Source organism: Sparus aurata, chromosome 21 (assembly GCF_900880675.1).
Source record: "Sparus aurata chromosome 21, fSpaAur1.1, whole genome shotgun sequence".
NCBI classification, from domain to species: Eukaryota; Metazoa; Chordata; class Actinopteri; order Spariformes; family Sparidae; genus Sparus; species Sparus aurata.
This window is the reverse complement of record NC_044207.1, coordinates 16654445-16679551: the sequence shown is the minus strand read 5'-3', so window position 1 is coordinate 16679551 and position 25107 is coordinate 16654445. Positions and strand designations below refer to the sequence as shown.

The window sequence follows — 25107 nt, the reverse complement described above, 5'->3', positions numbered from 1 at the left end:
AATAGCTAAATAATAACAATGATGACACCCTCCATTATCGTGATATAATTCCATAGTTATTTTTCTCACAGTGAAATATATTTTTTATATTATTTATGTAGGCAAATTGTATCGCCATTTTAGCCAGTGACACCTTTTCATAATGTCATTATCACCAATCCCGTGTCGGCTTATGATGCTGCCATTAGTTAAATAACTCCTGTTTACTCAAGTGCCAAGTTACATTTCTTTTTGAGTGAAATCCTAAGGAACCAGCTGATCAGGAAAGTTTCACCTGTGTGTTGCAGGAAATTGAGTCAAATTATGTATGTCACAGTCAAATGCAGTTGTTTGGATTGATGTGCAACTACCAATGTTCAAGTTCAAGTTCAAGTTCCTTTATTAGTACCCAGAGGTAGATTTTGTTGTGTCTAATGTTGCTTACCTCTTGTTATGAATATGCAGAAAAATAATGTCCACACAACTCGGTAAAATAATATTCTGCAGAGTCTGTACAGCTTGATTTGATTATATAATAAAACAACATACACCCACGATATGTGTCAAATTATAAGCAAAACCAGGAAAAGGCAACACAAATAACCAAGCACACACTAAAAATAAAATAAATTGACTTTAAAAACTGTGTAACACAAACAAAGTTGTATGCATAAAAGTGTGACCTAAGATAGCCACAGACAGAATAGCAAGTTCAAAGCCAGGATAACTAGAAATATCTAGTTCAATAAGATAAAGAATAGGGTGTTGTCACACTGTTTATCATTTGAATACTTACGTAATTTGAACATGGATAACACAGCCTGTCTAAAGAGTGGAGGGATGTACGAGCATCACTTAAACACAGCAAAACATCTAAATAACAGTCTCGCCTGGTGCAGAGTTCCCGCGAGACAACAACCCCGATTTAGAAGGAAGAAGAAGAAGAGTGTGTTGTTTGTTTAGGTTTTCGCAGGCAAAATGGGGACTTTTACCTCCTCTGTCTGCGCTTTTGGACTGCTCGCATTGCTTGCGTGCACGTCTGCGTCTTCGGATGTGTTCGACAGCGTCCTGGGAAACACAGCATCCTGCCATAAATCCTGTGAAATGACGTACAGTTTGCACACTTATCCGCGGGTGAGTACTCCCCTCGATGGGGAAAGTAACGTCTGGTAGCATAAGCTAGCTAACCTAACGTTTAGTGACTTAGCGAAGAAACAGCCTCACCTTCTGTTTAATTACGTGTTTTTTGTTGTTTTGGGGGTTTTTTGCCATGGAGAGCCTGTTATTTGCACAAAAGTGGAATGTGCGTCATTGTTTACGGATACTGTTGTTTGGCGAGACATTCAACTGGTCCTTCGGGTTGTGTTGCAGGAGGAGGAACTGTACGCCTGTCAGAGAGGCTGCCGCCTGTTCTCCATTTGTCAGTTCGTTCGAGACAGCGAAGACCTGAACCAGACCAAATCCGAGTGCGAATCGAGTAAGTTACACCCTGAGCGCTTTTTGTCCAAAGTAATTCTCCCCCTCACGGTGTCCTGGCCTCTGTGATAGCGCTCGTTACCTGTGTAATCGCAACCCAATAAAGGTGTAACCATTGTTCATGCACACAACCTTCTCCATGTTTAGCGCAGCCATATTCCATAATAGATTAAATTTGCCTCAAACACCTATTTGTCCCGCAGCCTGTCGTGAAGCCTACACCCAGACTGATGAGCAGTATGCTTGCAACCTGGGTTGTCAGAACCAGCTTCCATTTGCCGAGAAAAGGCATGAGCAGGTACAAGTATGTATGAAAAAAAAAAAATCACTCAGTGGTCTGTATGGATATGCACTTCTCTCAATGATGGAGAACAGTGTATTCATTTTTTGCTTCTTTTTTCTTTTAGTTGGAGGCCATGATGCCCAGGATTCACATGCTCTACCCTCTAACCCTGGTCAGAGGGCTTTGGGAGGACGTGATGAATCAGGCCCACAGCTTCATCACCTCCACGTGGACGTTCTACCTCCAGGCCGATGATGGCAAAGTTGTCATTTTCCAGGTTGAGGAAAAAGTAGATGATTCGTTCTGATATTCAGTAGAAAAAAACCCTAAACATATTTCATCTGGTAACTGTGTGCAGATGTAAGGATTTAATTAACACTCTTAAATATACAGTTTTGTCTTCTGCTTCACAGACTGAACCACAAGTCAAGTTTTTCTCCCAGTTCCAAGTGGAAAAAGAAGATAACGAGGAGCCACAGAAGAGCTGTAAGCCCTCTTATTCAATTTTATTAACCTCCACTTCAAGTGAGTGACGTGACATGTTTCTTCATGGGCACTGTAGGTTATTTTGAGTCAAGCCCACATACACCATCCTGCTGCCATAAATACTCACTAGCGCACTTAATATGTATTTATCCACAGCTAAAAATAATCCACACCGAATAATAACAATTTACCCTCATGTGAGGAAGGTTTGCTAAAACTACACAGCCCATCTGTTTCAGTAATTGAATGATCCTTTTTAATTCAGAGTAAACATTTATGACCAGTTTTCTGGTTTACATCTACAGAGGGAGCTGATGGCCTCGAAGGCTCAAGACTGGGTTAAATTAGAAAAGAGGTGGTTCATCTGACATCAGAAGCTTTTATAGTCATTTCCGAACAGCTACGCTGAAAGCCGGATGTCAAAGAGATGCTGTCTTGTTTGATTATTGGGATAGTTGTATACACACACGTCACTCCTTGAAGACATTGATAGTGTTGCACTCCATTGTTCACATGAAAAGTGATAGACATAGTAGTGTAGAATGAAAACTGAGACCCATAGAGAGAGAATTTTCTCACAAATTTACAGTATGTCTGGACAATTATGGCATGAAGTGAGTCTGGATGTGAGATTTTAAGGTTTTTGAAAACAGTGGAAATTAATAAGAGAATACTGACAGATTTATTTTTTGTCGTTTTCATGTTAGTTGTTGATGAGAAACCATTAGAATAATGCCTATATGAAGATAAAGATGACAAAGATGATACATAATTGTTGCTTTACAAAGAGGGACATAAACAATCAAAATAAAAGGTCTGATGTGTGTGCATGTCAAGTAATTTTTGTTTACTCTTCAAGTCCCCGGGCTGCCAGTTTACAAAGAATACCACCGCACTTTAATCCAGGAGAGGGACAGAGACATGACGGGGGACCGCAGCTACGATGATGAATACAACCTCTTCAGCTGTCTTTCAAGGTCGGTTAGCACACATTTATCTACACTGACAAGGAAATTAAACTGTTTCAAATTGCGTAGTAATGCATGACATTAACAGCACCAAGGATCTAATTCCAGTGGAGCCACATAGGGCTTACTGTTTGTGCTGTCGTCTACAGGAACCCTTGGTTACCAGGGTGGATCCTAACCACAACTCTGATCCTGTCTGTGCTGGTCCTGATCTGGATCTGTTGTGCCACTGTGGCAACTGCTGTAGACCAGTATGTCCCTGCTGAGGTATGTAATGTCCTGTCTTTCTTTTTTTTTTTTTTTTTTAAGAGATTCGTGTTGCTTTGGTTAACATCTATAGGATCAATTTATAGCATCTGTTTCCAGACTTTCTGCTAACATGACTGGCTGTTGGATTTAGTTTCCATATTTACATCATTACTTTTCTTTTTTTTTTCTCTCCAGAAATTGAGCATCTACGGTGACAAGGAGTACATACAGGAACAGAAACTGACCCCATATCCAGCATCCTCCCTGTTGATCATCACCTCCAAAGGGCCAGAGGAAGAGGCCGGGCCGCTCCCCTCCAAAGTCAACCTGGGCCAGTCCGACGTCTAGAAGCCAAAGCTGTAGCAGAGAAGGGATGTCCTCCTTTATGAATAATCTTTAGTTGATTTTTATCCTCTGGCACGAGACCCTGTGCTTCTTGTGGTCTAAACAGGAGTAACTACTTGCAGAACATTTTGTATTACTGATATGTCTCGTCTCCTTTTTTTTTTCTTTTTTTTTGAAGCTTGTAAAACTGAAGTGATGAAAGTTTATTTTCTGTATATTAGTACATTGAGGCATTATAGTATAGTGATATGAATACAGGTAAAAATAGGTTTGGGAATTTTTCTTAAATTTTTAATGTGTGCATTTAGGTGTATGTTGGCGTGCTTATTTTGTTGAAATGAACTATTTGTGACTTGAAGTGATGCGGATTTTACCCCAAACCCCCTCAACTTTTGGTAAATTGACTATGCTAATATTGCTCCCTGTTTGTTTTCATGTTTCTACTGCAGTGATTTCCACATATTGAATTTTACAATAAAACTACGCTCTTAATCTTAATTAATAGTGATGGTACGTACAGTAGGCCTTTCCTGCTTTACTGTTGTCTGTTCTCTCTAAAGGTGAAATTAAACACAATGGAGTAAAGTGCTTGGCGTGGATGTGTCATTATTTACTATAGACTCGAGGTCTATCACTTAACATTGACTTTCAACACACATAGGTAGCATAGAAAAAAGTAAGGATAAAAGTAATCTGTGCAATCATTTTCAAGAAAACAAATTAAATAAATAAATAACCCTTGAATTATACAAATGCCTTCACTTACTGGACATGTTTTGAGCGTTCCAAGTATGTTTAATGTTCCTTGTTCAGTTTATGCCACTGTAAAAGTCTGAGTCATCAAGTGTCCTTTTTTCGTGCTCTCAGCATAAAATTGTTAATGTAAGGCTGCAGAGAATGGCCCTAGTTTACTGTGCGATGACAGTCTGACTGCTTTATCACTCTAATCTCTGTAATGAGGAAGTAGACTGAGGGCTTGCGGGTGCAGTAATGCACCATAACACAATTTATTTTCCAGTGGAATTGGAATCAAAAGGTCTGATCTTGGGATCTAAAGCGGATCCTCTGCTACCTTTTAAAGTATATTATTTTGTTATAATATGCTCTTCTTTTACTTTTCCTAACCTGCTGTTATCATGGCTTCTTATTATTTTGGTGTAAATATCCCCAGAAGTAGCTCTTTGTCAACTCAATTAACCTGCCACCAGGGGCCCAAGGCCAAAAACATGACCTTTTGTATTTACTCCGTTTTTCTCCCCAGTGTTTTGACCTATATTAAGTGTTCAACTTTTCTGTGTTGGACTTGGAATACCACCTAACCTCCAGGTTTGCTGTGTGGTAATTTGATTTTAAAGTGGAACTGAACTGATTTTAAACATCAAAGTGTGTTTACAAGTCTTGGAGAGTAAAAGTTGTAAGTATAAAAAAGTTGCTTAAGGCCTATTGTGGATCTAGAGGTGGCTGCATAAAGTAATGAAAGGCCTCAAGTGATGTCTCTTGGGAGAAACAATTTTGAGGTGTGGAGTATGAAAGGGGCGAGCTTACCAGACCCTCACAGCCCACTCCACTTCTGCTAAATCTGCTACTTTTGGTTCTGATGGGCTCTTGTCCGAAAAGCATCCCATTTGTGTCTCCAAACAGAAAACTGACAAGCAAGGACGTGGACAAAACACTGCAAAATACTCATCTTTATTTATAAAATATATAACAACCCAACCTATATTCAAGCAAAAGTGTTGGCAGCTCACCAGTGTGAGTCATGTTGGAAAACATTCTTATTCATTGTTCATTCTACCTCAGTAGCTGTTCAATAAGTCTATGTCCTCAGCAGAAAGGGCTGATGAGGACACACGTTTTGTAGGAGGGCTTTGGCGTGAACTGTCAGACCTTTCTAACTGACCCTGCCTTTTCTTGATATTGTGCCAGGAGGGCTTCGCTTGATGGTTTGTTGTGGCGGGAGTCTGTTTCTCCGGTATGTGTCCATTTGCTGAAGGTCTGTAGAAATGCAGTCTCTCTTTCTTGGCCTCCTCCTCGCTCTCACATACCAAAGGTGCCGCATTCAGGACTTCTCTGACAAACTTCTGCCTTCCAACTAGAGACAAAAAAAAGTTCAAAACTATCTTAGATGTGTGACAATATAAGGACTAATACAATGTGAATGTGCTGCAAAATGTACTTACAAAAGCGAAGTGCTGATGTTCTGGATTCATCCATTTTCTTCTGTTTTGGCACTTGTGAGCCATTAGTTTCCCACTGGTTTACAACCTGAAATGAGACAAAGCATTTGTTTATGTGGTGTTAAACCGCACCACATCGGCAGCATATGGCCTATGATTTAAGAATTGTACACTAAAAAAACACATGTTTACTTCCATCACTCTGACTCTTAAATATTTACCTGCTCTGCCCAACCTTCTGTTTTGCATCCCGAGTGATCAAAAGTATCCAGTGCTTTCTCTGAATGAATGAGCCCCAACAGGTCCCGTATGGTTGTCTTCAATCGTGTGCCAAGCTGGAGGTATAAATTACATTTAGATGGCGGCATTACAATAAACTACAGCCGAGAGTTACACCCAACAATTACTGTCGTACCTTCAAATCGGTTCCAGATGCATCAAGTTTTTCAAGTTTGGGGAAGCATGTGAGGTATCTGAGAGCCCTCTCTGAGATAGGGTTATCTAGGTAAGAAATAGAACAATTAAAAACATCTTAATGATGGATGTCAACTTACACATGTTCTTAATTTGAAGGTGGTGGTTCTTGTGCTGCTACTTCAAGATGAAAACAGATGGTATTTTGGTTACTAACAGGAAATGTCGAGAAACTGAAGGAAATCCAGTCCCTTCCTCATCATCCGGATAGGTGCAGTCAATCTTTGTAGACCGACATCTGACAGACAGTTACCACCGATGGAAAGCTGAATCAGGCTGCTAAAGAAGCAAGGCAAACGTGTTACTAAGATCGTCTCTTAATTTCTCTAGATTTTGTCTTACGCACTGATAAAATCTGGAATGACCTTGCCAGTGAGCTGGATGTTAGGTGCAGGAATATCTCGTGCTCATCGCCCAGTCTGCAGCCAAACAGATCCAGAGACTTCAGACTGTGAAAGGTTTTTATTTCATCCATCCTCTCATGCAAGAGTGGAAACCTGCAGAAACGAAAGGGTCCAAGAGATGTTGCTGTTTCTTGCAAAGACAACTGGGAGGCTGGAAATACAGTATGCTGCCACTATTACTCACCTATTTCTCATACAGAGAGATCCAAGCACCATCTCCCCATATGCATCGCTGAACAACTGCAGGGCTTTTGGAGAAATATTTGTGTTCAGAAATACACGGTTCTCCTCTGCTGCTGCAAACAGTCTGTCTCCTATTTGCTCGGGGAAGCCCACCAGAGAGTCCACATGGTGAATGTTGTCAGCCACAAATAACAGAGTGATGTCAAAGAGAGATTTTGTGGTGTATCTCAGACTTCCTTCTGCATTGTAGGTGAATATAAAGTGCTCTTTCCTCAGCACAAAGGGATTTGTCCTCCTGCAGGATGACACTATCTTTGGCTGTGCCAGGACTATGTCACTGACACGACGAAGGTTGCCTCTTTCTCGGACATAAATGATGCTATTGTCCATACTAATGTCACACCTTTCCTTTATCTGAAAACTCTTAATCTCTTACGTTTGGTAAGCTAGCCGGCTAAACACCTGAAGCATTACAAAAACTCAAGATAGCTTGCTAGCTAGCTTATCTATGGCCCTCACCTGAGTTATAAACCAAGGCTAAATTGATCGCCAAGTCTTAAGCAGGACTCTTTTATTACCTGTTATCGTTTCTCATCTTATTCTGCCATGTTATTTACCACTTTTTCACAGCTTTTTGCCAGTATTCTGAGCTCCTTGTTGTAGCCCTACAATGCATGTTGTCGTTGAGAGGTCTTTGCTTGCTAACTAACTTCAAAATAAAATGCCGAGGAGAAACAGGAACAGGGTTAGAGATCCCAACAAACCAAATAGGCAAGCAGTAATAGTAGAAATACCATTTTGATAAATCTCTAAAAACACGAAGTATGATTCTCTATATTACGATTAAATATGTTGAGTCTTTAAAAACTTCAACCTTTACTTTGAAACTTCTCTGTAACCGGAAGACGTGTTGTTTACAAGGCAGGTTTTTCCGGTTCCACGCAGCACAGAGCTAGCACAGAGAAATGTAATGATTTTTATCCCCTTTGGAAGATAATTTGGTGAGCATTCAATGTGTGCAAAAGATTATGGATTTGGTTTATTAATAATACAATGGAAACTTTTGCTATTTTTTGCCCGTCCTTGTGTTATGTGAGATATTCAGTGTATATTAATTACTTGTTGAAGAGCTGTCAACTAAAGGCTTTGGCTAGCTTGACTTAAGCTAACTTGTAACGTTTTTTCATCTTTTTGCTGTACTGCGCGTAGTTTACGACGTTTTAACACGTCACACGGTCAGGAATATTGAGGCTCTGATGCTAAAAAGTTATGTTTCTTTCCTTCACAGCTTTATAAGACTAAATTGGTGCCTTAGTGCAACAACAACTTGCCGATAAGTTCCTTAGAGACGAATCTGAGAAACGTCACTAAGTGAATTCAGGGCAATGGCGTCGGCAAATGATCCATTTCAATTTCAAGGTGAGTGTTTGCCACAGTTTTAAGTGTGATTATGAAAGTGATGTTGCTTCATTGATAACTTTACAGTTTTTTTTGTTTGTCAGTTTCCATGACTTCTGTAAACGCACATCTCTCAGAAGTCTCCCTGTGCTGTAAAATGATGCACTGGTAACAGCCATTCATACTTAACGTACTAATGTTTTCACATTCATCTTATCTATGAAAATAGAATTTGAAGAAGCGGCCAGTTTGTTGGAAGCAGACAGAGATGCTACCACCATTACCATAGATGATGAGGATACCAAAGCAGAAAAGCAAAGAATAGCTGCTGGGTTCATTCCTGATGGTGACGACGAGGACAGACTTGCCAGTGATGACAAGACAGAGGTCTGAACAACAAAAACACATGACACATTAAATGTTGTTGCATTAAAAAAATCATTTGGTTCATTTGGTTTTTCTCCATTTTTGTCTTTTTCCCCCCACTTGAAGCTTCTCTCTGGGCAAAAGAAAAGTGCTCCTTTCTGGACTTTTGAGTACTACCAACAGTTTTTTGACATCGAGACCCATCACGTAATATTTTTATACCTTATTTTGATATTGAAACAGTGTGAGAATTTCTCATGCAACATGTTCGTAAGAGTTTTAAACTCTTTTCTTTCAGGTGAGGGAGAGAATCATTGGCTCAATGGTGCCGTGGCCCAGAAAGAACTTCATTCATGTCTACCTTCGAAGAAATCCTGATCTTTATGGTCAGCATTCACACATTTACCATTAGTCCTAATTAGAGGTTTATTGGTTAATGGGAGAATCCTGTCCTCCTGTTGTCTACTGAGGCTGAGTTTTGTGATATTTGTAATGAATGTTGTTTTTAGAAACCAAACGTACTTTCAAACTTGAATTCCATTATTTGATATTTGTGCTCTCAGGACCATTCTGGATTTGTACGACTCTTGTGTTTGCCATTGCCATCAGTGGCAACATATCCACCTTTCTGGGCAAGTTAGGCAAACCAAACTATAAGTATACCCCAGAGTTTGGAAAAGGTATGTGCTGTTATTCTCTTGTGTTATTATGGGTTACTTATTCAGGTTAAATATAAGGGGAAACTGTATTTTCTCAAACGCTCTGTTGTCTTTTATTTACTGTGTTTTCCAGTGACCATAGCTGCAACAGCGATCTTCAGCTATGCTTGGCTGGTGCCCCTTGCCCTCTGGGGTTTCCTGCTGTGGAGAAACAACAAGGCTATGAACTTAGTGACCTACTCCTTTATGGAGATCATCTGTGTGTATGGATATTCCCTCGCAATTTACATTCCAGCAGTGGTAAGATCTGACATTTATTTTTAAATTTCAGAATAACATGTGTAAGCGTTTATAATCCTGCAGTCGTATCAGGGCACATATTAATTACCACATCGGTGTTGCAAGTGGACATATATATTTCTTGTAGTTCGTAAATCCCATGAAAAGGCAAAAGCATCTTTGTCCATCTCTCATTATTTTCCAAAACTTCTCATTTGGCCCTCAACCCCAAGCCCAACGGGACCTTATGAAGACATAGGTTAAAAAAAAAAATGGGTAACAAATGAATCCCCCCCTTTTTTTAAATTAAGGCTCAGAATTTCCTGCACCCGTTATTAAAATGGGTGTAAACATTGGATTTCTTGAGAAATATTTTCAGCTGTGGATTAATACGTATTTCTTGCAGTAATGAATGTTTATGGAAGCAGAATGATGTGTGTGGAATTGACTCAAAAAAGCTACAGTGGGTATATTAATTATTCATGCAGAAGCTCTGTGGGGCAGTTGAATAGGATTCTGTGCACAGTTTGTACTTCTTCATAAAATCAATTTTTGGACATGTTTTTTTCATAGGATTTGTGGACAACGAGTAAAATATATATGATATAAATACATATAATGGTAAGACCTTGCTTTTGTTAAACATTTTGATAACATTCACCTGTATGAAATTTACTTGGAGAGACTTTGGGATTAAACTGTTTAGATGAGCAGCTACTCTCATCCATATAGAGTGGATTGTCAACATATGCTTTGCAAAAATAAATAGATAAAAGTAAACAGTGTGACAGCATTAACCGGAGCCATCATCTCTGTTCGGAAACCACCAGGATGGCATTGTTACATTTTTCAATAGACCATTTAAATTGATTTTAGAACATTGTTTCGAAAGGCTGCATATAAAACAAATTACTGTTTCACCTTTCATCACAATATAATGTGTCCGCTACACATTACACATCCTGACAGTCGATGAATACTTATTTTCCACTCTATCATGAAAACATTTAGGGCATTGATTGTTTCTTATAAAAGCTCTCATAAAACGAGACGCACACTGTATACGGAGCTGTTGTTTTTCCACATTAGGTCCTATGGATTCTCCCATATGAATGGCTGAGGTGGTGCTCCATCATGGTGGCTCTCTGCCTCTCCGGCTCGGTTCTGGTGATGACTTTCTGGCCGGCAGTCAGGGATGACCACCCCAAAATGATAATAGCAACCATGTCAGCCATTGTTGTGCTCAACACTCTGCTCGCTGTTGGTTGCAAGGTAAGGGTCCTCACTACAGTTCTGATTCTGGCATGTATATAATTTTGTCTGTAGGACTAATTAAAAAAGGTGAGAGATAATGGAAAATGGAAAATAAATCTGTTTGTTGAAATAAGATACAAAATTCATTATCCTGCTTTGGCAAACTACATCTGCACTAATCAAGTTAATTTAAGCGCCCTGTCCATCTCGGTGTAGATAACAACAATGATTGACTCACTTCCATTTGTCCTCAATGATCTCAGTAGCATGGCCGAGCCTTGACCCAGCTTGTCTTTGTCAGTCACGGACTACAGTACACTACACAGACGTTTTCGTGTGTCTCTCCCGGTGTGTTTCTGGGAAATGACTATACCCGATAGTGTCAAGTTAACTGCCCCCCTCCGTAGACTCTATTCATTGGAAACTGTGACCGCATTTGCTAACTGGTGTGAGAACGGGCCATTAGTGCACTTATTACAGTGAATACGGTCAGGTCCACAGAGGTATCACATGTCTGGTCACATTCATGTAATTAGTCAACAAAGTAAGCCCGTGCCTGAAGGCTGACCAAGATGAATGGGTTGCAGGAATACAGTATTCTCTCCTGTAATGTCCAACATTTGCTGCACACTTACCCACAGACACACCAGCTTCAGTGCATGATGGATTAGTAGTTTCTTTTTATACTGTTATTGCTTCTTTGTTGGGATGTTTTAAATTTTTTGTATTATTTGTTTCATTTTCAGGTCTATTTCTTCAGCAAACCTGAAACACTAATACCAGTTGAACATGCTCCTGCAGCAGAGGTGATCAAGACCACACATGCTGCGGCTACACATTCAACATGAAAGCCTTTCATTGTCTGAAGGTAAACAATAGTGACACAGAAGCCCTTCGTATCATAATCCTTCTGTGCAAAAATCCAAATAACTTGATACATGTAAGTCATATTCTCCCACTTTGTGCTTCCTCATGGCATGGCATTCACTTGTATCAAGAATGATACCTACTTCGGTAGCATTTTCGGTCTATTTAAGGGTTTTGTTTTTTTTTACCTGCAAATGCAGAACATCTGACACCCGACTTCCTTTTACACGATTTCTCCTTCCCAAAGCAAGTGTAATTCTTTTTAAATTGCAGGTTCTCCTGTTGCCTTATTAGAGAGAATCGGGTTGCTTTGTTGATGAAGTCATGGGTCATCTGGATTTCACCTGCACTTGGACATTCTGGCTCGAGACCTTTTAAAAGCCTGCAGTGTGTACGCTTGTTTAGACTGCGTGACCTCTGAAAATGAACACTGGTACCAAGTATGTTATTTCTAATGGGATGAGTTCTACACTTCCTTAAAGATAAATGGGGTTTGGTGTCACACAGTAAATACGTTCTCTCTTAGTATGGGAGTTTTTTGTTTTATAGTTCATCTGTTGAAATATTTAGATAACAGATCAGTGCAGTTATGTTGGTGGCATCAAAGACATTTTGTATATGCATTTTTTTTTAAATATTACGTTAATGGGAACTGGCTAGGATACTTTGTGTATAGGTTTTTTGTGTACAAACAGCACAATGATTATAAGTGTTGCAAAGATATACAAGGCATGGGCATATTATGTACAAATAGATTTATTGTAAAGTCCTTTAACTGATTTAACCATAAGTGCCCTCAACTAATGCCAAAGACCCATTCTGAATGTCCAAGAGACTTCTAACTTGTGTAACTATTTTTTAATCAGTCAGCTTTTATTGTGAAAAGTTGTATTTGATAAAATGTAAAATATGAAATGTCTGTTCTCAGTGAATTTTTTCATAGGATAAAAAAACATGATCTTTGTGGGACTTGCCTTGACGAATGAAACCATCATTTTTATGATTGTACAGCTCATTGTTTAGCTAACTAGCCCACAGTTCTGGTTACATTTACATTTTAGGGCATTTAGCAGATGCTTTTGGCCAAAGCGTCTTACAGTAATTGATACATAGATTCATACACCAACAGCATTTTTTGGGGTTCAGTATCTTGCCCAAGGACACTTCGGCATGCAGACCAGGGAATCGAACAGGCGACCTTCCGATAACAAGACGCTGAGTCTACTCCCCAGCTCAGGGGTAGACGATGATCAATTTACAGTCAACTCAGAGCCTTCAGTCACCAATAAACTCAACGAACAGATTGTTTGCATAAAGTCTTTAGTCTTTTTTTTCTGCTTTCTTGCTACAAGTTTCTTCAGCGGATTGATGCCTCCTTCATTTCTAAAGTATCTAAGTATCATTCTAAAATCCACCTCTTAACTCACACTCACTAATTAACACGTTCTATCTTGTTTGTTTAATCTGCACAAAAACTGAAGTGTGGAACCGGGTCTAATGGCCCCCCTGCTATTTCTATGCTGGGTGCATCGAATTCTTCTAATGTCTTGATGTTGCCAGATAACCTGTTGAGCTCATAGCGACCAAACATTAACTTACACTGTGTTAATAAGTGTTCTTTGGAGGTGCTGGTGGGCAGATTGTGTTTTCGTTCAAAAGGGCCAGGCTAGCTGTTTCCGCCAGTATCCAGTCTTCATGCTAAGCTAACCAGCTGCTAGCGATGGCTTTACATTAAATCGCAAAATATGAAAGTGGTACCGACCTACTTATCGAACTTTTAGCAAGAAACTGTTAAACCTATTATGACAAAATGAAAACGATTCCTTTTTAAAATATCAAAGTTGTTTTGTCCACATTTTTTCCTTTTAAGATATAAAACATGGAAGACCTTATCTGAACACCAACTGACATTAGGATCGTATTATATTTGATCAAATATTCATACACCTTATCCGATCACTTGTCGCTCATTTAGTTTCAGAATAAGGACAACCCGGATTGAATTTTTTACATTGATAAAAACTTGTTCAAAATACCTGCATCCTATGAGTGTTTAAATTGTCAGTGAGGAATTTTTGTTTCTTTCAGTAAACAATTTTCTTTTAGTTAGGACGACCTTAATTCACCCCAGCCCCCGCACGAGTCAGCAACACGACTCTTCCACCAGCTGCTGACGGTATTAAAAGGCTCTCAGCACATTTCAACAGTTGGACATTTTAAATATTTAAGGGAGAGATCGAAACTAATAGGTATAACTTCAACATTTCAAAGAGCGCAACTGTCTTTAAAAGCGGCCATTTGGCTGCTGCTGCTCTTTTTCCACCTCATCCATCTGAACTGTCGTGTGGTCGAGCAAACTGATAGAATCTACTGTGTCACTGTTTGGATGCACAGATCACCTGCAGTGGAAAATGTTACTTATGTATGTGCAGCCTGCAGCCTACAGGCACACAGTGTGTGGTCAGCACCTCACACACGATGCACCTCTGTTGAGTCTTTGTTTAACATTTCCATTGATTAACACAATGGCAAAGTTTTTAGATTAATTAACAAAATAGGAAAAAAAATTGTGTCACTTGAAACGGTGTCAAAGGGATGGTGGCGCCCTAATTAATGGTCATTCTAGCCCCAGCTTTGAGTTACACAGGAGCTGCCTGTCAAACAGATAACCCTCTTAGAGGAATGTCACCTGCCTCAGTCTCAGGCATGCATGCAGGCGCTCATGCTTGTGATGTGGATTTACCAACAAAATGCTCAAGGACTATTTGAAAAGCTTGTGAGTAATAACATTTTTTAAAAAGAAAATGCCTTTTTAATACTCACTTTATTATAAAGTGATTTGGAAACCTTGTTACAGGATGGCCACCTCAAATGGGAAAGGTGAAAAAGTGTCCAAATTTGAGACATTGAAACTTTTGGAGAAATGCAGGAAGGAAAGAGACGATGCCATGCACAGAGAGAGTGTGCTCAGAGAGAAACTCAGACAGTACGAGTCAAGGATGCGTTCAACTGAGGCTCTGAAGCAGAAACTGAAAAGCTTGACTATGGACAACAAGGAGCTGAGGAAACAAGTGAAGGCTCTTCGTACCGACATTGGACTTGAGTGCAGCCCCAAGTTCAACGGAAAGACCACCAAGGACATCATCAATGACTTCCATGAGAAGGAGCGCGAGTGCAGTTCCTTGGTGGAAAAGGCTGGGAAACTCAGTCTGACCATTGATGATTTGACATCAGAGTTGGCAAATACTGTCACCTCCAAAACACTTCTAGAGGATCAAGTGCAGTCATTGCAGCAAAATCTCAAGGACATGACAAACAATCAGCGCCGGCTGCTGAAGCTGTGGGAGGACAAGAAGTCCCAGAGGGAGCAGCTCGCCCTGCCCGCTATTGCCCAGAAACCTGGAGGGAAACCATTCGTCCATAAAGCCATTCAAACTGAGATGTCCATCAGTTCCTCCCAGAAGCTCCCTGTCAATGCCTTTGAGACGAAACCATTCTCCCGGGATCATGAGAAGAAGACAGTTTTGGATAAACACAGTTTTCCAAATTATGGAAATGGCTATCATCATGATAAGAAAGCTTACCTGCATGATGAGACCAAAGGAATTCAGAATGGACTTGACTAACACTGCATGTAGAGAGTAAAGCAGAGATATACACTAATAAAACCGATGTTTAATATATCTGTAAATACACAAATGAGTAAAAAATATATGAAATTTAAACAATCAAAAGCTGATTTATGGCTTGTCTTGGTGCCTCTTGTTGTTAAAAAATGTGACAATGCAGTAATTTCATTATTTATTTTAATCGTATCCTGACTTTACATATCTGTTAAAAGTAAGACACGTTTTAAAAATCATTGTTTGTGAACTCATTATTTATAACCAAGCTTTTTATTGGCCAGACAATCCGTATAAATACTTATTTTATTGTTTTATTTTATTTTTGAAAAGGTTTACTAGACTGAAATTGTGTGGCTGTGACTCTGGCAGCAGGCAGCAACACGGACAACTTTTAATCGGGGTCCTTCAGAGGTCCTTTGAATGCATGTGGCGCGATATGGGAAATTCAGTGGAAAAATAGTTTGACAGCAGGAGAGCCGAAGACATTATTATTGGTGCGTGGCTCTCCATCCATTCCAAGAACATGTTTTCTACAGAACAAACTTGCTGGTTTGTTCGCAAGGTGAGTCTCTGAACTTAATTCTTCATTCATAAAGAAAATAATGTATCGCGAGCGCTAGCGCGCTAACTTGTCTGTTTATGCTAGTTAGCTAACTCGAGCGTAGCTAAGGTTTGTTTCAGTTTTCACAACAATACAAACACATGTAACAGAACCAGAAAGGAAAGTACAATTGTTTTTAAAGAAAATGTGCAAGGTATGAATGTATTAGTTACCACATAGAAGCAAGTGAAAAATAAACGGGGTTATCAAGTTCAATAGCTGTTTACAAAATGACTGCTAGCCATATAAAGTTAGACAACAGATGATTGAAATTTATCCTGACATGTTTTATAGAGTGGTCAAGTTTTTTTCTGTTAATATGCGATAGTTTTTAATTGACTCAAGTTGGCAGAAAGTCATTAAAAAATAATAATCGTAATCGACTTGCATACTCAAAATATGATTTACCCATAGAATGATCAAATAAATAACATCAAGCAGCTACATAGGCAATTATGATGTTGTCTCAAGATGTTTAAGTGACCAAATCTGGTTGTCTTTCCAAAATGTGCTGTATGTACACACTAAAAAACATATATTATACTGCAGAAAAACAGAGAAAACGATGACCCGTGCTAGCAAACAGTTATTTTAATTATGAGTCAATCTGCAAAATGTTTTCTTGATAAGCAGAATGATCGTCTAGTTTATACATTTTCAGAAAATGTACACTACTCAAAATTAGTTAGGGGTATTGGTTCATATACACATGTACATGGATAAGCACCAAAAGTCAAATGAAATGTGTTGTGTTATGTTTGGGGACCGAACAGAATGAACAATCAAGTGAAACACTAGAATATCCAAATATTCCTTACTAATTTTGAGATGAAGATTACATTTTGAAGCACTCACTGGATGAATATAGAATCTGTAGTATTCTATCTTAAAGATTTTATTTCATAGGCATATCCCCAAATGCGAAATCCGAGCACTTTTGAATGTCACAGTCTAAACAGCTTCTGTGATCATCAGTGTGTTTTACTTTTGTATATGACCATGACTGACTGTTCAGGTGATTTGCTGGAGAGCTGCAGCCAGTACTGCCTGGGCCGTCCTGTTGTTGGGACCCATCACAGCAGCTCTTGTAATCCTCGGCAGGTTCAGTCTCTTCCACCCCATTCAGACGATATCAGGTCAGTCATTATTCATTTTTGAGATTTGATTTATCGCCACCTAAAATTGTGTGAGGCTCACTCTAGACTGTTTTTACATGCAGAATGCCTGTCCCTCTTAACGAGTGCAAGTGCCGTCTTCTCATTAATCCTGCTGTGTGGAGTGATCCTCATGATTGGGTTCCTGAACCTGGAGTATTATACAGGTGAGTGGCAGGACACTGGTCGATATTGTTTACTCGCATCTGGCTTTATCTTGAAGGATGTTTGGTGATTGACAGGGTTCTCCAATTACTGGTTAGATTAATTCTATGAACGTGCATAGAATGAACTTTGTATTTGTAAAAGTGTAATTAGGAAACCTTTTGATATTCTTAGTATCTTATCTGACTAATATAATTGATTGCATGAGTGGCATTGATATCAGTTATAATTAATGATTTCGGAACTGCTTTACATACAGTATAATATAACCCACTCAGTCAGTTTGTACATTGCTTAAATTGCATTCCTTTTCACTGTTGAGTCAAGTTTGCCTGCAGAGTCTAATTATAAAAATAAGCAATAATACAGCACTACATAATGTTAGTCATTGTTTGTAACTCTATTGTTTGTTCCGTTTCTCTTCAGTCATACCAACTATTGCATGCTCTAAAATCGCCCTGTTGGGTCAGCTGCTCCACCCTCGGCAGCTTGTCAACTCCGCGGTCCACTGTGTCATGGGAATAGTCGTGGCTTGGTGTTGCGCCATCACCATCGGGGGCAGATATGAAACACTTGGCTATACTTGCCCACAGAGTGATGGGTAAGTAGCTACTGCATACAACTGTTAAGCTGTACATGCTTCATACGTTTGTCTAATTGGCTCCGTTTGTTTCCAACAGTGACAGTTCGTCTCAGATGTGTCTTAATGAGTATCACCTCATCCTTCTGCTGGCTGGAGCCTTTGTTGGATTATCTTACAGTCTGCTCGGTGTGATCCATAACATGAACTACATCTCTTTCCACACTGTTCAGGTATGTGATGATGCAAAGGCTGAATATTTTTAAAACATACCTTTGCCTGAATAGCTTAGTGTAAAATCTAAAGTGTTTTTTTGTATTAATTTATTGTCAGCCTCCGTTCATACATAAATCCAATCAATATGCAGGTTTCCTTAAGCCCTGATACATCCAGCCACACAGTCTGGCCCAAACTTTATGAAAACACAGTAACTGGCACAATACTTTAAATAGCAGTTCATGATCAGCATTGATGTCAATTTATTTGTTGTTATTCTTCCCCAGCAATACAAATACCTTCGCTTTAAGGGAGCTCTACCTTTGGTGGTGAAGTGCAGCGCCACTCAAGCACTTTACTCCATCAGGAACTTCATTGTTGTGTATTTCTTTTTGGGTAAGTGAACTCTGTTTACAAATGAAACATAACACAGAGCTCATTTACCTCCATAAACATGCTTTTACTTAATCAATGTTTGTCTCCAAACTCTATATCTATATTTTCCCTTTGATTTGTTATGCAAAGTTACTAGAAGATACTAAAATATTTCTTTTTCTTCACAGGATACATTCCAAAAGCTTGGTTTTGTAAAACACTGAACCTTTACCTAAACAGGTCAGTATAGATTCTGTGTTTATATATGAATAAACAAACGTTCTTGTTTTGTAGTTTCGCCCCGCCACAGAATGGTACTTCCTGGCAGGATACATGCAACTGAATTAATGTATTTGTGTCTGTTCTCCACCTGTAGCTCTGTCCATCCTCTTGACAGCATAGCTGGACTGCTGGACCTTTCCCTGGTCTACCACCTGTGGATCAGTGCCAGCTTCCTCCTCTTCACGTGGCACATCACACTGGTGCTCTTTAGGATCTTTGTGACTGAGGTATATATCAGTAGAAAACAAAATGTATACTTTTACTTATATTGCAAAACTAAAGCTCTTGTAGTGCTATAGAAAGGGAATCTGTGCATTTGTTATTTTTCCCCCTCTGTTTCGCTTATCTGGTTGTAAATTCTGGTTTTCTATTCGATCAGCATTGTTGTACACGGCTTGAGCACATCCTCAGGCTACAGATTACCATGTAACCAAAGATCAAAGTGCCAGCTGATGAAATTTCATGGGCTCGGCCAAGTTTTGATTTTCAAAACGGATTCCAATTTGTGGCTGTTGTCGAGTATTGTGTTGCAAAGACTTTTTTTTGTTTCTGAAAATTTACAGACACTAGGGGGCAATGTTGTCATTGCTTTGAATGTTCAATAAGTGCACCAGATGTAACTGTTATTATTCATGGGGAATGTCTCAGGAGTCATCTCAAGTGAACAGTAAAAAGTAATTTTTCAGGGCCTTGACTTTGAGGTAATATGTTGTCCAATGTCTTTCCTTGTATCTGCAGCTGTACAGTTTTCCTGTGCAGTCATCTTTTACTGAGGATGCCCACCAGTGTCTGGCTAAAGTTCTTAACGAGAAGCAGCCAATGATATTGAAGGTAGCTAAAACACGTAATACGGATCTTTTTAAGTTCAAGTTATCTCTTTCTGTGCTTACTGGTCATCAAATGTGGGTGTTGAAACTTGCCTTTTTCCAAATTGTAGTTCCTGGCCCTGCAGGACTTGGCTTTGCTGTCTCAACACTCCCCATCAAGACGCTGTCAGGTCTTCAGTCTGAGTCAGCCAGGTCTGTTAAGTTGTCTACACAGACGGGATGTCCTTGCAGTTTAGATATAAGGGTGTGTGTGTGTGTATGTATGTAGCTTACAAATAAAGGCAAACTGTACATTCTACCTTCCCAGGTGGCCATCCTCATAACTGGAATGCCATCAGTAAGGAGTGTCTCTCTATGCTGACTGATCTCACCCAGAGACTCGTAGCCTATCATGACACTGTTGCAACCAATGGCAGGGCCAAATCCTTGTCTACTGGGAGTGAAAGGAAGACTTCATCTGAGACATCAGGTATTTTACAATGAAACTTTGAATGAATGAATTTTTTATGAACATTCCTCTTTATCCTCTCTAATCTAGTCTTTTCTTCTTAATAGTAACCTCAGGTACAGAAGATCTGATGAGCCCAAGGCCCACTTTACTGATGAAAACTCCAGCTTCGGTCTTTGCGCGCTCCGTTGTTGGCACCCCACGGACTCCTCTGACAGCACCGTTCACTCCTGACCTGGACAGCCCTTTTGCTTCTCCTGCCCTGCGGCGTCTTACTGCTCCTGTGGAACAATGCTCGCCGTGGTTCGGCACAGTGCAGAGCCCACACGTCATGAGGAGAGGCCCAAAACTGTGGTCAACCTCTACAGGTGAGAAGAGGCCAATGGAAGACATCTGGTCAATCAATTCATACAGATACTTAAAGCTACATGAGTAGCAGCCAGCACTTGTGCAGTTGTAGTTCTTATTTTCAGTACACAATGTTGAATACTTTGTGTACAAGGTAAAGGGGAGCATGACATCCCCTATAATGATGCCAAGAGGTTTTTGGCTTCTTGTGTTGATTCTTTTTGATTTTCTTCAGACCTCTGAAACTCATGTTAATAAGTTAAGTTGTCAAATGCTGTGTGTATTTTAACCTTAACTTCTTAGTCTATTATGGCATGGCATGATGTAAACATGTTTATGGGTCAGGTATCATGCCATTAGTAGCAGATAGGTGAAGAATAGCTATCTGTGAATCCAGCTTTCTATTTTGTGATCTGGTCTCTGTCTCAGATTCACAGGTCAATGGCAGTCCTCAGTCATCCCCTGCCTCAGTTCCCAGTCCCAAGCAGGAACCATCCAAACCAAGTCTCCTGGCTCAGTTCCTCCAAAACAGAAAAGAACAGGTACTTTTGTCTTGTAACATTATAGATGTTAGTAGGTCTGTACTCTTGAGGTTTTAATTTGACCCAGATAGAAAATTTAAATCAGAAAATCTAGTTTGAATAAAGTGAAACATCAGATTAACTGGAGCCGTCAAATGCAGATACAAAATGTTTCTTTTTTCGTCTTCTAACAACTTAAGTAATTTACTATTGCAGTATTACACAATTGTGTGCCTTCTTTAACAAGCAGGAGAGCAGTAAAAATATTTTTTTGACTGGGTTTAACACCAATCAGTATGAACTGATGCAGAATATTTTATCAGATAAAATAATGTTTTGAATTTTAGGAATAATTACATCAATATTTTTTTAATACATTTTGACTTGTGAAATGTACAGTACTCTGACATCATCGGAAATGTTTGGACTACACAAGTCGGTATCAATCCTACACAGCCATCATTGGAATTTTACTTTACTAACTTCCTAACACATTACTGTTGCCAAATCTGCACAAAATATCAGGTTAAAAGAGTATGAATCGACGTGCCAAATTTTAAAATTAAATTTCGATTTTCAAATTTGATTTAAATATCAAATGTAAGCATTATGATTCAACTGTGACTTTGTGAAATTTAGTTAATTTATCTAATTTAAAATATAAAGGTCAAATCCTCCATTCTCAGGTGCTCTGTCGGGGTGATCTTTGCCAAGGGTTACGTGTGAAAAAGCCAATATTTATTCAACTGTGTTACAATTTCATGTGAAGTTTTGAAATCACAATATATTGACACTTAACTGTTCCATTCAGGTTAAAAATTTCTTGGCAAAGCGGGTGCTGATAATGTATTTGTTTAACAAGGTAAGGATGCGCTTCTTGTGCATGCTGTCTTCTTCAGGCTTCTGAACACTGTGGGGCTCCCTGCATGTTCTCATCTAACAGAGTAGATTTTCACTTTGGGTTTGACCAAATCCAGCAACCTCCCTGTGCGGGCATCACTAATTCGGACATTACTAATGTAGCTCTTTTCCACCTATCTAGTTGTTAGAATGAGCCTTGCTAATCACTTTGAAAGCTTGAGGTAAGGAGTCGTGTAACACAATGTGTCTTGCAAGTCTCTTGACTGTTAAATCTTTATTTGTTCTAATTAGTTTTGGGGAAATTATGTCATTGTCATCATATTAGAAGTGTGAGACACTGTTAACTTTATTACAGCCAAATAATATACTGGCATCACAGTATTTCCTTGTAGAAACTAGTTTGGTTAGTCTGCTTCGCTCTGTGAGGTTGATGTAGCTTCCTTTGATTTTGCATGCATGTTGTAGCGTAGTCTCACTAAAACGTGTCCATCTAACCTCCAACCTAAATCATTAGTCTACTGTAAATGTGCATCTGTCTGTTCACCAGAGAACTCTTACTAGCTAACATCATCTCTTACAGCTTCCAGAAGCCTCCAGTCAAGCTCTGTTTGCAGACAGCCAGGCTCACATCTGGGCTTTAGAAGGTACGAAGAGGGGGTGGAGTTGATGTTAATCTAATATACATGAAACCTGTTGATTTAATATCTGTGTGACTTTGTCCTCTAATATCCCCCTTCAGGGCTGTCTTACCTTGTTCAAGCCTCCTTCTCAGAAGACCAGTTTGGGGTTGTACAGACTGCACTACCCAGCATTCTCAGTTGCATGCTGGTCTTGCAAGAGGTAAGTTGTTGTGGTTTACTGCAGCTGCCCTGAGAGCACATATTGGTGCAGCTACAGTACAAAAAAACCTGCCTGTTATCAGTTGTCATAGCCCAGCTGTATTGTGGTAAGTGTGTGTGTAAATTTGCATTGCACACCACTTTATGGTTGAATACAAACCCTGCACTGAACTTTGCACTGAGAAAGTTTGAAGGAACAGACGATCTAAAAAAAAAACAAATAATCAAAACGTGTTTCCTTCACCTACTTGGCCTTTATCTGTATATGGTGAGTAGCCATGTAGAAAGTCCATTGTTGTAGCGTTTATTAACTGCTCATGGTATTGATCAGTAAGCTCCTTTTGACAAGGAGCACATCCGTCATGATTCAGTTATTGCCAATATTTAACCTTGACATTCACAACTTATTCACTTTATCACCACTGATTCTATCACATTGTTGTTTTTTAAGTTGATTCTGTTTTACATATATTTTTCTCCTATATTTTAACTTGTGTATGTAGGTGTTTTTTTACTTGCTTGATTTTCTCTTCATATAATTTGTGCTTCCAGCATTGTTGGAGGGAGTCTGAGGACAAGAATGTAATTGCCAGCAGCTGCCTCACTGTCACTGTTGTGCATATGGAACAAAACGATAATGCTTTTGCTTTGCATTGTGTTCCCACTGACAGCTCTTGCATTGTGTCCTCTATGTCTTCAGGCAGTAGATCGACACTTCAAGCTGCCTCACGCCTCCAGTAAACCAGTGAGGTCAACGGGCAGCATGGGAGACTCCACTCACAAAACACTGCGCTTTGCTCTCAGGGCCACTCTCAAGACTGCCATCTACAGGATAACAACCACGTTTGGAGATCATTTAAAGTAAGGCTGGACATTTAAAAGGGATTTTAATCAAATGCCTGAACAAAGAAAATATGCCAAGTATATTGATTTTTCTATGTATGCATTTTCTCATCCTCAGTGCCATTCAAATGTCTGCAGAGCACAGAAAAAGATTGCAGCAGTTTCTGGAGTACAAGGAATAACCCACCGACACTTTGCCTTCAGATTCTTATCCGTTTGATTTTTGTGTGTGCGCACACATTAGCATACGTGAGGCAACAAGTGAAAGCCCGTGATAGTGCCTCTTTTAATATTTATGTCCGTACGATGTCATGCCGGATTGTATTTGATAGGCTGGATCACATCTCCTCTGTGCACAAGCGCAGCTGATGTGACAGGCTGGACTGTCACTGCCTGCGTTTGAGAAATTTAAACCAGCTTACTGTATAAATAAGCAACTCATTCCAAAAATCTGCTTGTTTCATTTGTTATAAGAAAAAAAAAATCAAATCAAGAAATCCTATTTGACTTTTCTTAATTGGAATGAGTTGTTAAAGGGCTGTTGGTGTTGCATTTGTACCCAATCGTTCTGGTTTTCATATTTCATCTGCTGTTTTTGTTATTTCTGTGTGATGAATGAGAGAGATGGCACAATGTGTCTGAGTAGTGAGAATTTGTTTTGAAATCTCTTCAGTTTCACTTTGAGGTGTAAGAAAGTGTGCGGATGTATTTTTATGGCTCACGTCTTGTTCTAAACACCAGCCAGGAGAACTAGTTTACAGCTGTGTACATCAGTTCAGGGTTCTCTAACTAGAAAATACACCGTGATCATTTTATAGATCAGACACCTCTGTTTGTACATGTTAACTTTTGTCTTTTGTGTGAAATGAGGTTATCAGATCCAGGATGGATGTATTGTGTGACTGGTAGCAAGTGTGGGAAATTATGGTTTCACTGCCAACATATATGGAGTTTTAAATTCCCATTACCAAGATCTGTTGAATAAAAACATTATGTAGCGACCGTTTGTCAAGTTTTTGTCATTAATCAGCAGAGATGAGCACGTTTCTTCCAGAGCAGACCTTGTAGAAACAGAAGTGCCACTAATGACTTTGACAATTGCTGTTTTACTCAAGTGATGACACTGACAGTGAGCAGGCATGCACAATAACTGAAACTGAAGGGGCTAAATCAATTATCTACACCGACATGTCATAAAATGTTTTCACTTTTAGTTTTCTATGGATGAAAGAAAACATTCTGATGATGGAATAATTGTAAAGCAAGCATTTGTCCTTTTTACAAGAATTATTCACAAGGTACATCACTACTGTTTTTGGAGAGCGTTTCAAAGTCTGAGAAAATAATCTGTTTCTTAGAGACTTACATTTTTTTATAGAAAGACATGAGCTTGACTGCCCGAATGGCTCTACAACACATTTCACATTCACACACTGATGACAGAGGCTGCGTTGCAAGGTGCCAACCTGTTCACTGGAAGTAATTTGAGGCTCAATATCTTTGTCAAGGATACTTTGACATGCACCCCAGGGAATTGATCCACCAGCCTTCTGACAATGAACAGCCCACTCTAC

General features: G+C 39.4%; 5 protein-coding genes across 12 annotated transcripts; 4 read left to right on the top strand and 1 right to left on the bottom strand.

The window, feature by feature from the left end:
• The first annotated feature begins 855 nt into the window (after positions 1–855).
• On the top strand, positions 856–4374 carry tmem59 (transmembrane protein 59). 4 transcript variants are annotated; one of them, XM_030403971.1, is made up of 8 exons: positions 856–1113; positions 1351–1456; positions 1659–1753; positions 1863–2015; positions 2152–2224; positions 3084–3201; positions 3342–3459; positions 3637–4374. In XM_030403971.1, the coding sequence occupies exons 1-8, from the start codon at positions 958–960 to the stop codon at positions 3787–3789; spliced, it is 972 nt and encodes a 323-aa protein (XP_030259831.1). In that variant the 5' UTR covers positions 856–957; the 3' UTR covers positions 3790–4374. The 4 variants fall into 4 exon arrangements, with proteins under 4 accessions (XP_030259831.1, XP_030259829.1, XP_030259830.1 ...); XM_030403969.1 differs by having other exon boundaries at positions 1863–2027; XM_030403970.1 differs by having other exon boundaries at positions 1659–1759.
• A 1085-nt stretch (positions 4375–5459) lies between these two features.
• lrrc42 (leucine rich repeat containing 42) lies at positions 5460–7745 on the bottom strand. Of its 2 annotated transcripts, none has more exons than XM_030401867.1 (7): positions 7026–7745; positions 6803–6934; positions 6595–6716; positions 6379–6464; positions 6185–6298; positions 5967–6051; positions 5460–5878 (listed from the first exon to the last, which is right to left on the bottom strand). In XM_030401867.1, exons 1-7 carry the CDS (start codon positions 7412–7414, stop codon positions 5583–5585), a joined length of 1224 nt encoding a protein of 407 aa, XP_030257727.1. In that variant the 5' UTR covers positions 7415–7745; the 3' UTR covers positions 5460–5582. The 2 variants fall into 2 exon arrangements, with proteins under 2 accessions (XP_030257727.1, XP_030257728.1); XM_030401868.1 differs by having other exon boundaries at positions 6595–6713.
• A 179-nt stretch (positions 7746–7924) lies between these two features.
• Positions 7925–12811, top strand: yipf1 (Yip1 domain family, member 1). Of its 2 annotated transcripts, XM_030404074.1 has the most exons (10): positions 7925–8025; positions 8313–8443; positions 8652–8809; positions 8915–8995; positions 9087–9174; positions 9352–9468; positions 9581–9747; positions 10816–10998; positions 11727–11848; positions 12121–12811. In XM_030404074.1, the coding sequence occupies exons 2-9, from the start codon at positions 8410–8412 to the stop codon at positions 11826–11828; spliced, it is 930 nt and encodes a 309-aa protein (XP_030259934.1). In that variant the 5' UTR covers positions 7925–8025; positions 8313–8409; the 3' UTR covers positions 11829–11848; positions 12121–12811. The 2 variants fall into 2 exon arrangements, with proteins under 2 accessions (XP_030259934.1, XP_030259933.1); XM_030404073.1 differs by having other exon boundaries at positions 11727–12811.
• Positions 12812–14695: 1884 nt separating this feature from the next.
• LOC115573192 (uncharacterized) lies at positions 14696–15538 on the top strand. Its single transcript, XM_030403876.1, has one exon. The coding sequence runs from the start codon at positions 14706–14708 to the stop codon at positions 15471–15473; it is 768 nt and encodes a 255-aa protein (XP_030259736.1). The 5' UTR covers positions 14696–14705; the 3' UTR covers positions 15474–15538.
• Positions 15539–15868: 330 nt separating this feature from the next.
• On the top strand, positions 15869–24535 carry ndc1 (NDC1 transmembrane nucleoporin). Of its 3 annotated transcripts, none has more exons than XM_030402464.1 (18): positions 15869–16035; positions 17081–17210; positions 17294–17395; positions 17820–17994; positions 18074–18206; positions 18477–18585; positions 18753–18804; positions 18941–19073; positions 19585–19677; positions 19784–19865; positions 19981–20142; positions 20229–20489; positions 20899–21011; positions 21802–21852; positions 22432–22495; positions 22591–22691; positions 23391–23551; positions 23652–24535. In XM_030402464.1, the coding sequence occupies exons 1-18, from the start codon at positions 15997–15999 to the stop codon at positions 23713–23715; spliced, it is 2025 nt and encodes a 674-aa protein (XP_030258324.1). In that variant the 5' UTR covers positions 15869–15996; the 3' UTR covers positions 23716–24535. The 3 variants fall into 3 exon arrangements, with proteins under 3 accessions (XP_030258324.1, XP_030258326.1, XP_030258325.1); XM_030402465.1 differs by having other exon boundaries at positions 15870–16035; positions 17090–17210; XM_030402466.1 differs by lacking the exon at positions 21802–21852.
• The last annotated feature ends 572 nt before the right edge of the window (positions 24536–25107 follow it).

What these genes read in the sequence shown, in the direction of transcription:
- lrrc42 (XM_030401867.1), bottom strand. Translation starts at nt 7,414, where the DNA reads ATGGACAATAGCATCATTTATGTCCGAGAAAGAGGCAACCTTCGTCGT. An exon ending in TCAGTTTCTCGACATTTCCT is followed by an intron (nt 6,465 to 6,594) that starts GTTAGTAACCAA and finishes TTTCTTACCTAG; the next exon opens with ATAACCCTATCTCAGAGAGG. An exon ending in CAGAAGGTTGGGCAGAGCAG is followed by an intron (nt 6,052 to 6,184) that starts GTAAATATTTAA and finishes GTCTCATTTCAG; the next exon opens with GTTGTAAACCAGTGGGAAAC.
- LOC115573192 (XM_030403876.1), top strand. Translation starts at nt 14,706, where the DNA reads ATGGCCACCTCAAATGGGAAAGGTGAAAAAGTGTCCAAATTTGAGACA.
- ndc1 (XM_030402464.1), top strand. Translation starts at nt 15,997, where the DNA reads ATGTTTTCTACAGAACAAACTTGCTGGTTTGTTCGCAAG. An exon ending in TGTTGTGTATTTCTTTTTGG is followed by an intron (nt 18,586 to 18,752) that starts GTAAGTGAACTC and finishes TTTTCTTCACAG; the next exon opens with GATACATTCCAAAAGCTTGG. An exon ending in ACGTTTGGAGATCATTTAAA is followed by an intron (nt 23,552 to 23,651) that starts GTAAGGCTGGAC and finishes TCTCATCCTCAG; the next exon opens with TGCCATTCAAATGTCTGCAG.
- tmem59 (XM_030403967.1), top strand. Translation starts at nt 958, where the DNA reads ATGGGGACTTTTACCTCCTCTGTCTGCGCTTTTGGACTGCTCGCATTG. An exon ending in AAAGGCATGAGCAGGTACAA is followed by an intron (nt 1,760 to 1,862) that starts GTATGTATGAAA and finishes TTTTTCTTTTAG; the next exon opens with TTGGAGGCCATGATGCCCAG. An exon ending in ACCAGTATGTCCCTGCTGAG is followed by an intron (nt 3,460 to 3,636) that starts GTATGTAATGTC and finishes TTTTCTCTCCAG; the next exon opens with AAATTGAGCATCTACGGTGA.
- yipf1 (XM_030404074.1), top strand. Translation starts at nt 8,410, where the DNA reads ATGGCGTCGGCAAATGATCCATTTCAATTTCAAG. An exon ending in TGATCCATTTCAATTTCAAG is followed by an intron (nt 8,444 to 8,651) that starts GTGAGTGTTTGC and finishes CTATGAAAATAG; the next exon opens with AATTTGAAGAAGCGGCCAGT. An exon ending in CAATTTACATTCCAGCAGTG is followed by an intron (nt 9,748 to 10,815) that starts GTAAGATCTGAC and finishes TTTCCACATTAG; the next exon opens with GTCCTATGGATTCTCCCATA.